The sequence below is a fragment of the Diabrotica undecimpunctata genome, chromosome 5 (genome assembly GCF_040954645.1).
Source record: "Diabrotica undecimpunctata isolate CICGRU chromosome 5, icDiaUnde3, whole genome shotgun sequence".
Lineage (NCBI taxonomy): Eukaryota > Metazoa > Arthropoda > Insecta > Coleoptera > Chrysomelidae > Diabrotica > Diabrotica undecimpunctata.
In genome coordinates, this window is record NC_092807.1 from 145081202 (window position 1) to 145093590 (window position 12389).

Below are 12389 nucleotides of genomic sequence, written 5' to 3' on the forward strand. Positions count from 1 at the left end.
CTCCGTGCCATGTATCGAAGGTTATGATGAAATACTTCAAGGATAATAATATTACCCTTCTTGATTGGCCTGGGAATTCACCTGACCTTAATCCTATTGAAAATTTGTGGGCAATATGTAAGGCTAAACTGCAAAAATTTGACTGTTCGACAAAAACAAAAATGGTGGAAGCAGTGATTAAGGTGTGGTTTAGAGATGAAGCAATCACAAACAATTGCAAAAACTTGTGGATTCCATGCCTAGAAGACTCCAGGAAGTCATAAAAGTAAAAGGCGGACATATTAAATACTAATTAATGAAAAGATCTCATGTACGTGTACCTAAATTTATCTTTGGCATAAATAAATCATATTTACAAATTAATTCTGTTTGTTCACATTAATTCGCACAATACTGTATATATAATTTCATATAATTTTATTTATTTTTATATAACTTTATTTAATTCTATTTAATTTTATTTAATTTTACTTAATTTTTATAATTTTTTATAATTTTCTAAAATTTTATTTAATTTTACTCGTCTATACGTTTTAGTTTGGTTAGTATAATTCCACTTTCATTATCTTTACGTGAATTTGAACGATGCCTTCGTGCAGTTCTATGGTTAACAGTGAATACAAGTATTCTAACAATATTTATCACATATTACTTATGTACACCGGGTAGGAATACATAGAAAAGTCATGCAAAGAGAAAAGCTCTATGCGTTGATTCAATTTTTGTTATTGTAGACCTGCAAAGGCTCTAATGATGAAAAATCAAAGATAAAGATAGCTTTACCTTAAAAATGCACGGAATATCTTTCTTATTCGCGTGAATCACATCCAAATCTTTAACGCTGGACACACTGAATTGTGGATCCCTCATATCCAACACTTGCGCTACATGAACACTTGGTAAGGCATTTCGATCGGCAGATATGTCGTACAAGAAAAGTTTGAAATCACAAACAACTACGAATTGTCGGATCCAACCTGAAAATCAGGAATAGTGATCAAATGATCTTTTTTATATTTTTTTTAATTTACCTTTCTTAACACCACCTTGCTTTGGAACTTTGACATAACCTTCGTACGCTGTTCCAATGCCTCTTGTAGGATCGATGCCCAGAGGACGTTTGGCTAAAATAAAACATTTTGTGAAATAGTGTTTGAAAGATTATCGAAAAATGCATTAAATCAATATAATTTGCAACAAAGACCAACATATTAAAAATAAAAAATCAAAAGTTATTTTATTTTTTAATTGAAATATAAACCTCGTAGATTTTTTAATGTAATTTTAATGCGACAAGCCATGTTTTGACATCATTGCTCTGTATTAAAGCAATCTTCATCGTATAGATATAAAATGATTATGATTGTGGGCAATATCTATTTAACTCGCCTTTCACTTAGAAATTTTATTATAGTGTGAAATATAAAGTATTCATTTTTTAATTTAATATGTAAAATTTGTTGAAAGAAAGATTATCTTGTTTATTTTCCAAGTTTATGTTACTAGGCAACTTAACAACTTATGCTTTGTTTGTTATTTTCTCAATTTTTAATTTTTCATGCCTGTATAGAGCAGTGACATTGTAGCAGCAACATTGTGATAAAATTTCAATTCTTGCAAAATTATCTCTAGTAATCAAAATTTATATGTAAAAGGACGTACTAGTTTAAAAAATAACATGTCTCGAGAAAGTTATTATTTTAAGATATATATTTTAGAATTAGAATCATGCAAGTTGCCTATTCTGAAACAGATTCTTAGAAAAGTTGTACAGATAATCTTAAAAGTCACTTTTAAAAAATCGATGATAATCTATGCATATAGCTATGATATATTATGAATATTATAAACTTTGCTTACTTTGATCTGCAGGAACAGGGCAAACTGCGGGAACATGTGCACAACAGGAAGTATGACATGTGAAGCCACATATCTCGCACACCATTCCTTGTCTCATAAGGCCCACCATTAGAGAGGTACAATGACTACATTTTGTAGGACTAGAAAACGTTCTTACCAAAAATTGATGAGCTTTATGTTTCAAAGGAGATTGAGGTTCGTGCTAAAAAATAATAAACAGATTAAATACGTTAAATTATTGTACAATAAAATAGTTTATAATTTTTCTTCTGAGGAAGGTGATGTTATAGGAAAACACAACAAGTTAACGATTTTCTGTGGGTGTTTCTCAGAGTGATGTCTCACAGATATGAAATAGGTTTCTGGAGACAAATTCGAATCAGAATAGAGCTCGCTCTGGTAGATCTCGAGGTACCAATGAACAACAAAATAGATATATCAGAATTTCCATTCGGATAAATTCTTCTATGTCTGTACCAGCCCTCCAAAGAGACTTCAGGCATGCTACAGGACCCAGAGTATCGTTGTTTACAATAAGAAGAAAAATTTTACAGTCAGGTTTGAGGAGTCGTCGGCCAATAAGAGTTCCTCAGCTACAACCTAGACATGTTTTGCACCGCCTCCAGTTCGCTCAAGAACACACACAGCTCCCTCAATAGTTTTGTAATTTTGTGCTTTTTCAGATGAGACCAGAATCTGTTTAAATAATAATAGCCGACGAGTTCGTGTTTGGCGAGAGCCAACAAGAGCTGCACAACTAGCACATGCTCGTCCCATACTTCCATTCGCTGGTGGTAGTGTTATGGTAGGTAGGTAGACGCATGGAATTCGTGATTATTGACGGGGCTTTAACAAGACAAAGGTACATCACACGGATTTTAGAACATCATGTGAGATTATGACCTAACAAAGGCTTTCGATCGCATCCAAGTCGAAGACGTCTTACATCTACTGTACAAAAGAAACATAACAATCAATATTACACAAACCATCGAAAACATCTACTTCCATAATCGAATACAGGCAAAGATAAATGGAAAACTAACACAGTGTATATCAGTACAAAGCGGAATCAGACAGTGGCGGTGACTCATTAAACCCACTACTCTTTAATATAATAATGGACGAAATAATACAAGCAGTACGTAAAGGTCATGGTTACAGAATGGGGAACAAAAAAATCCAAATATTATGTTATGCCGACGACGCCGCATTAATTGTCGAGACAGAAGACGAGCTCCAAAGATTAACACATCTTCAATACAACAGCCAAGAAATACAGTATGATAATATCAGCAGAAAAAACCAAATGTATGACAACATCTAAATACCCACTACGATGTAAAATCGAAATTGATGGGAAAATAATAAAGCATGAAGCAAGGTTTAGATATCTGGGAATAGATATAACTAGTTACGGAGATGTTGAAGAAGAAGTACGACAACAAAGCTTACAAGCAAGTAAAGCGGCGGGATCTCTTAATGACAAAATCTGGAAGAACAAACACCCAAAACAAGACACAAGAACAAGAATCTATAAAGCGGCAATTAGACCTATATTAACATATACGGCGGAGACAAGTCCTGACACATCTAAAACGAGACGACTACTAGAAAAAACAGAGATGAAAATACTTCGACGAATATCAGGGAAAAGAAGTGGTGTATTCAGTCTTACTGAATACCGAATATCGAAAATCTGAAAAGAGTTAACGATATCTTAGAAAAAAAAAAATTATCCTCCAGAATTTTACAACCATCTAATTAAAAAAAGAGGTTGCATTATCAGAAATCCAAAACAAACCCAAAACCATACCTAGCAATAATAGTAATGCCACTAAATCAAACAAACACTATATATCCTTACAATACATTAATGGATTCTCTGAAGAAATGTCAAAAATGATGGCAAAATATGATATCAATCTTGGACATAAATCGTCAAAAACATCAGGAAAATATTTTTCAAACCCAAAGTTAATAAAGATCATCAGTCGAATGTTCAGTAGATAAAATAAATTGTAAAGATTGCAATTCAATATATATTGGGCAAACAATCAATATCTACATAGAAGGGTGTTTGCACACAAATAGGTATATAGGAGTATGTATATACTTATTATTTAATTATTTATTTATTATATATTCATTTATTAATTCAACAATTTATTTCAAAGAATCTAAGTAGTATGTAATTTTAAAATTATTAAACAAAGGTATAGAATCAGTAAGTTGAATCAAAAGTTCAGTTCAGCTATGTGAATATATATCGCCTCTGCTGTGGTCTTTGGTTGTGGATGACCTTCTCACTAAGTTGCATGATTCTGGTTTTATAACCCAAGATTACGCAGTTGACCTAGTTGTTACAATTAGGGGCAAGCATGACCAGACTATATCTAGTCTCATGCAAATTGCTCTTAACGAAATTAAAAGTTGGTGCTCGAAATAGGGCTTAGGTGTCAACCCCAGTAAAACGACTTTGATAACTTTCACAAGGGGACGTAAATACAATTTACAGGCTCCAACTATGAATGGCATCACATTAGCCTATTCCAAAGAAGTAAAATATTTGGGGGTAACCCTAGATCAAAAACTCACCTGGAATAGTCATATTGAAAAAATTTTATCCAGAGCTTTGGTGGCAAGTTGGACCTGCCGCAAGACGTTTGGAAAGACTTGGGGCCTACAACCGAAAATGACTCTGTGGTCATATAAAACAATAATTAGGCCCATGGTCACATGGGCAACGCAAAGCTGCAAAAAGTGCAGCGGCTAGCTTGTCTGGGAATTACAGGGGCAATGTCAACATGTCCCACTGCAGCTCTAAAGGCGATGCTGAACCTTCCTCCCTTGCAGTTCTGCTTAAGGAGGGAGGCAGTAACTACCGCCTTAAAACTGCGACAGACACAAATAAATAATGAAACCTGGAGATCTAGTTGGCCACCTGAAAATAGAAGAAATTCCATTGGATTCTAAGGATATGCCGACAGATGCTATGCCAGTCTAATTCGACTTTGAAACACCCTTTGAAGTGGTCATAAAAAACCACCAAATGGGTGAAGAAATTGAACCAAAAGTGGAAGAAGGTTCACTCGTATGGTATACGGATGGATCTAAGATAGATGAAAGGACAGGAGTGGGAGTTACTGGGCCCAATTTCAGGCTATCTAAATCTCTTGGAAACGCCCCAACTATCTTCCAGACAAAAATACATGCTATAGACATAAGTGCACAAGAATGTCTCAACCGAGACATCCGTAGGGCAAAAGTTTTTATTTTATCAGACAGCCAAGCTGCCTTAAAGGCTTAAAGTCATTTAAATGTGAGTCAAAGTTGGTTATACAGGGTCCGGAATCCTTCTGTGGACTATCGAAAAGTCACATCAGAGAGGAACTCCGTACCTGGGAACTCAATCAACTAAGATCATATTGGTCTAACACACCAGGACAAAGGCAAACAAAAAGGCTCATAAAAGTGTTGCCTACTGCAACAAACCGCCTTCTCGAAATGAGTAAAAAAGATATCAAAATGGTCACTGGCCTTCTCACTGGTAACTGTCCTCTGAGATATCATCTCAAGAAGATGGGCAAATCAGATAGTGAGAACTGTCGTTTCTGTCACAATGAAAAAGAGACGGCAGAACATATACTATGCAACTGCGTAGCACTGTTCTGCGAACGACTAGAATTACTAAGAGAGGTCAGTCTGGCGTCCTCTGACATAGGAAACAAGTCACCTAGGAAGCTAATCAACTTCATCAGAAGTATTGGCATTCTAGAGTTTAACTAGATTAAGGTATGCACAAAAGATCTCTATAGGTCGAAGTGCGGTGAGGCCGCATGGCCTTAACGACCACACATAATCTAATCTAATCAGCTATGTGAAATTAAGGAGTGATATATTTTACTCGAGTTACTGAGTATTCTGAATTTCCAAGAACTGTCTTTTCGTGTAATCCTTTTCATTACAAAGAATTTTAACCTCTTCGAAATTGACTTTGTGTTTAGATGAACAAACTCCTAAACTCTGAACTCAAGCAGAAGAAAAGACTACTCGAATATTGATAAAATAATACAAATATTAGTAGAAAACTAGAAAAGCCAGAATAGGAAGAAATCGAAACGAAAAAAATGAAGTGGCTGAAACTTTTTTTGTACTCAGAATAAATTAATCATTTTTAATAAAATAAATAGCTTCTTAGAGCAGCAGCATCTAAGATCAGAATAGCCATGATGATTGCCAACCTCCGTCGCGGAGATGGCACGTGAAGAAGAAGAAGAATAAAATAAATACTCACCACGCTAAGTTCTGATAAATTGCTTTTGGAGCTTGTCATGCTTAATGCTCTATTATCTTCAATGTCTCCTTCCTCGGACTCGATCGACCCACCTTTATACAAATTCGGCACCGGCAGGTTATCGTACGTATTTGTCGGCTGCGAAGATGAATTAGTTTCCTTCAAAAACTGATCCAAATAGGACATCTGCGAGGAAGGTCGTTCTAAAACTGATAAACATGTCTTAGCCATACGACGTATTTGATTTGTCATCCACTCATCAAAAGTATTATGCATAAAACACACTATACAAGGACTGTCTTTTTAGTTTTACTTATAGCATACCATAGATGAATATATCTAAATATTATACTGGTTTTCAGAGGTTTTCTCCGTTGCCACGTGTGTGGGATTTTAAAGTAATTGAATCATACGTCCAGATAATTCTGAAGTTTGGGTAAGCCGCCTAGGTACAATTTCCATTAACTACCTAAATAAAAAATTCTATAGTATATTTGAAGAATAAGCTGGAGTAAATTCTCAGAATACTAATCTTCGCACCTCGAAATACATAGGCGTGCACATCTTCTAACTAAAACGTAATCTTAAAAGAAAAGTTTGCCTTAAATTTATTTGGATATTTAGAACAAAGTAATCCAATCCAATACTGGTTTAAAATAAAAAGACATACATAAAAAGAATAAAAATTCTATTATTTGTGAAACATACAGTTAATATAAAATAATAAAATACAATAAATTATACTGAAACGTAAAATACATACAGAAAAACTGTAAATTTTTATATATTCCTATTAATAAATAATAATATTCTTAATACTAATAATATTGGAAATAAGAATGAAAATTATATTAGCAATAAAAAATAAATAAAAAATAAACAATGAAGTTGTCGGCAATTAGTTCAAATGTAAAATAAACATCTGAGCTACAGTTTAAAGTTAAGCTTCCTCATATTCTGTTTCAGACGAAGTGTTATCCGATCCGGGATGAATTATTATAGGTTCTATACTGCTATCTATTATATGATCAAGCTTCCACATATTTTTCTCAATATCCATAACGTGATTAATACATTTTTGCCAATGTTCAGTCGTTACTTCGGATATTGATTTATGAAAAAGAATAGTAACATCTGACAATTTAAAAGTTGTATTATTTCGAGCAACATTACTTTTAACTTCGGCCCATACTAATTCAATCGGATTTAGCTCGCAATGATACGGTGGAAGGCGAAGTATTTCAATTCCTCGTTTTTTGGCTATTTCCTCAATGACATATTTTTTATAATTTTGTTTATTAATTTTAGCAAGCTCTAATAATTCTGCTTTTGTCATTGTATCGTCAAAGATTAAATTCTTAGAAGTTAACCACATTGCAATTTCATCTTTCCTCCATTGAGTAGTTGGTAAACGTTCAACTAATCTAGAGTGGTAACTTGCATTGTCCATCACAATAACTGAATTTTTAGGTATGAATTCAATCATCTGTTCGAAATATTCTTCAAACACGTCTCCGTTCATCTCTTCGTGATAATCACAGGTCTTTTTTGATTCAAACAAAAGTAAACCCTCCTTAAGAAATCCATTCATACTACCTATATGGGTAACAATTAATCGTCGACCTTTACCTGTTGGTTCCTTGAAACCAGGTGAATATCCTTCCAGAAATGCTTGTCGACATGTTTTTATAGTTTTGTCTTTCCAAACTCTCCCTACAGTATGACCTTCATTAACCCACGTTTCATCTAAATAATAAATGTTCTTATTTTCTGTCCTCATTTTTTTTATTTTTCTGAGGTAGTCTCGTCTCCAACACACAATTTCTTCGGAATCGATAAGCATTGACTGTCTGCCCACTTTTTCATACTTAAAGTTTAACTCATGCAAAACTTTCCAAAGTTGGTCTCTACTTATTGTGGGTAAATCGGGATCGTCGGTAATGGCTTGTAAAACTTTATCTAAAGTTGGTATTTGTTTGTTAAAAAAAAATGAGTGGACCATTCTACGAATTGCATTTTTGAAGAATTCATCCACATTCACTTTCGACAATTTTGGTCTTCCTGGTCTCGGTTTGGGTGGCGTTATACCAGCTGATTTTTCCTCTTTTAAAATGTTATATACAGTTGATTTTGAATATCCCATTACTTTAGACGAAATTTCAACTATACTATCAACAGTATTGGAAGGATTGTGTTGCTTAAAATAATTGTAGACGTTAAGGATAACACTCTTTTCGTTAAGTGATAAATGATTCAACTTTAATTTTTTAACTGGTGTATAATCACACGTTAATTCCATATTCTATAAACTCACTATTCACTCTTGCAAAAAACAACTGTGTCAGATCTCTTCACTCGCTTATAATCGACTAAACAAAAATTTTCTGATATTAATGAATGACTATTTAAAGACCATTAACCATTTTATTAATCATTGGTTTTCCAAACAAAATCGAAATTTATACTATTTAAGATAGCGTTCACATTTATCAGAAACCATCTTTCGCTAATCGACTTTTTCTATCTAATCTATCAAAAGACCATTAACTAAATACCTGTGTATTTTAAGAGTTTCTTTATTTCTTGTTATTTAATGGGTCATTATCATAACGACAAAAATAACCATAAATAACGTTACTAAAATAAACAGATTTATATAAATATAATATGCTTTGAAAATGGTTTAAATATCTAACAAACCGAAACAAATAATGTAATACCCTTAAAGTACGTCTGTGACCAGCTGAAAAAACCCTAGCCTACACAGTTCTAACAATAGCAGGTATTTAAATTTTACGATAGTCCATGTGACATGGAAAAATTTCTATCTAAATAGTCAAACCCAACGTAAAATAAGCTAAAATATTGACGTTGTACGAAAAGCACACGTACTAAAATATGCTTAACAATTTAGTTTTTTTTTCTGAGAATTTACTCCAGCTTATTCTTCAAATATACTATATCTAGGTACTAACCAGGGCGTTTTATTGAGAATGCAAAAAGGAAAAGAGTCGTTAACCACAATAAAAACAGGCAAAATCGAATACCTTGAGGTATTCGCACACATAATGAGGAACAGCGAAAGATATGGGTTGCTGCAATTAATTCTACAAGAAAAAGTAGAAGGAAAACGAGGACCAGCAAGGCGAAGGATTTCCTGGCTGAAAAATCTACGTACGTGAATCAACACAACAACCACAAATCTTTTCAGACCAGCAGTTTGCAAAATACAAATTGGCATGATGGTCGCCAACATCCGAACGGATAGATACTACAATAAGAAAATCTTCCGAAGTCTTCTTTACCATTCAGTCATATTCATTGACAACCGTTGCAAGTTTATGATATCAATTTTCCATACATCTTTATCAACTCAATCCATCCATCTAAGTTTTGGTTTATCTCTACGTCTACTTCCCCAGGGGTGTGGCATATAGACTCTACTTGATACAAAAATAGATGAAAAATATATTTCTACCGTGTCATACAGACGTTGCCATACTTATTACAGAGAGTAAAGAAGATTTGCAGAAATTCAATACTCATAATATCAGGAAATACGATAAAGAGTATATCCAATTATATATTATTAAATATCTCTCCAAAAATCCAATAGGATGTAACCAGAAGTGAATGTCAAAATAATTCATGAAGAAGTGAATTTTAACTACTTAGAAAAACTGATGCATGCAAATTGACATACAAAAGCCTAAATTGTCAAACAGATAAGTAAAGCCAACAGACAAGAGGGATATCTTAAATATACAATCTGCTACACTAAACATCTGAGGTCAAACACAAGAACTAAGATTAGTAAGGCGATAGTGACTTGGTTCACAAACATCAATCACAAACACGTTCTTTAAATTACCAATGAGACGGTTATATACATGGCGCTCACCAGCAGATAAACCGGAAAAAGTTGTAAGAAACCAAATCGACTATATAATGATTAAAGAGATATCGTAACACCATCAAATCAGTTAAAACATATCCAGGAGCAGATGTCGCATCAGACCATAACCCACTAATCGCTAATGTCACGCTTAAGCTTAAACGTATAAAGAACACAAAGAACTCCAAAATTAGATAACAGAAAACTGAAAGAATTTGATATAAAAATCAAACTTCAACAGAAAATATACGAAAACATTGATAAATTAGGTACTAACCCTTACGAGATAAACGAACAATGGGAAACACTAAAAAACTGCCTCCTCGCTCCATGCAAAGAGATATTAAAAGAACCGACACGAAAGAAAGACAATTGGATGACCGACGAGATACTCGGCATGATGGAACAACGCAGACAAGCCAAGAACAAAGACAGTCACAATTACAAAATCATTAACAACGAAATCAGAAAAAAGATAAGAGAGACAAAACAAACTTACTATGAGGAAAAATGTAAAGAGATAGAGGATCTTCAGAACAAATACGACCTATTCAACATACATAAAAAGGTTAAAGAAATGGCAGGACTGCAAAAAAGAAACCACAATACAACTCTTTTAGATAAAAATGGAAATACTATGATAACGACTGACGAAAAACTAAAACGATGGGAACAGTATATGGAAGAGCTCTTCGACGACGAAAGAGGAAACCCACAAGACTTGTCCTTTGAGGACAGAGAAACAAGTGCAGAAATTACAAAGGAAGAAATAATGTATGCACTAAAGAACACCAGAAACGGAAAAAGCCCGGGGCCAGATCAACTGCCTATTGATATCCTTAAAATAATAGAAAATGAGTACATTGATGTCCTCTTAAAGATTTTTAATAAAATTTATCAATCGGGTGACATACCCAACGAATGGTTGACCTCAACATTCATTTGTCTCCCAAAAAAGAAAAATGCTAGAGAATGCACTGACCACCGTACCATAAGCCTGATGTCTCACACACTTAAATTGTTTTTAAAGATCATTCATAAACGCATTTACAAAACACTTGATATGGATATTGAAGAAACTCAATTTGGATTCCGTAATGGCGTATGTACCCGTGAAGCTCTATTTGCATTCAACGTACTAATCCAGAGATGCTTGGATGTGAACCAAGATATGTACGTCTGTTTCATAGACTACAACAAAGCTTTCGACAAAGTCCGCCACAAAGAGCTAATGGACATCCTCAAAGCAAAAAAAATACAACACAATGACCTTCGAATTATAACAAATCTATATTATAAACAGCAGGCACACGTACGCATTAATGAACACACATCAGAAGAGTTCGAAGTTAAAAGAGGAGTGCGACAGGGGTGTGTATTGTCACCACTACTATTCAATGCATACTCTGAAGAAATTATGAAAAGAGCTCTTGAGGGAGAAACAGCAGGAATCAAGGTCAATGATACACCAATTAACAACATTAGATATGCAGACGATACTATCATAATAACAGACAACCTCCGAGACCTCCAAAAGCTAATGAACAAGATAGTTGAGTATGGAGAGGAATATGGATTATCAATAAACACCAAGAAAACCAAATTTATGAGGATATCAAAAACCCAAAATAATGGTGAAAGCCTGAAAATTAACGGTAGTGCTTTAGAACAAGTTGAAAACTACCACTATCTTGGCACAATAATTAATCACACAAACGATTATTCCAAAGAAATCAAAGTTCGAATAGAGAAAGCACGTACAAACTTCAATAAAATGAGAAAGGTACTTTGTGCAAGAGAACTAAAATTGGACTTGAGAGTTAGGCTGGCAAGGTGCTATATTTTCTCGACTCTGCTTTATGGGATAAAAGCATGGACACTTAACGGGTCGACTGCTAAAAAGTTGGAAGCATTTGAAATGTGGGTGTATAGAAGAATCCTGAAGATATCATGGACCGAGCATGTAACAAACAACGAAGTCATGAGAAGAATCAACAAAAGAATGGAAGTATTGGAAACCATCAAGACACGAAAGCTGCAATACCTGGGGCATGTTATGCGTAATGAGAGATACAACCTACTTCAATTGATTATACAAGGGAAAATCCAGGGCAAGAGAAGTGTAGGAAGAAGAAGAATCTTCTTCAGCAGCATCTAAAATCAGAATAGCCATGATGATTGCCAACCTCCGTCGCGGAGATGGCACGTGAAGAAGAACAAGTGACTTGGTTATGACCTAGACTGAAAAGATAAGACCTAGTATCAAGAAAATGGGATGATCACTGGAAACATTTGAAAAAGGAAGACCAAGAAAAAAGCTAAAGGGATAACCTGGAC

At 34.2% G+C, this 12389-nt stretch overlaps 1 protein-coding gene across 4 annotated transcripts in view; it reads right to left on the reverse strand.

Moving 5' to 3' along the window:
- Positions 1–12389, reverse strand: part of gek (serine/threonine-protein kinase gek) — a 126544-nt gene that overhangs the window by 26824 nt on the left and 87331 nt on the right. For all 4 annotated transcript variants that reach the window (XM_072532944.1, XM_072532941.1, XM_072532942.1 and 1 more), the window contains 4 exons: positions 6158–6366; positions 1861–2062; positions 1032–1124; positions 784–977 (listed from right to left, as the gene is read on the reverse strand). In XM_072532944.1, the coding sequence (XP_072389045.1) occupies positions 784–977; positions 1032–1124; positions 1861–2062; positions 6158–6366 (698 nt within the window). The remainder of the gene's footprint in view (positions 1–783; positions 978–1031; positions 1125–1860; positions 2063–6157; positions 6367–12389) is intronic.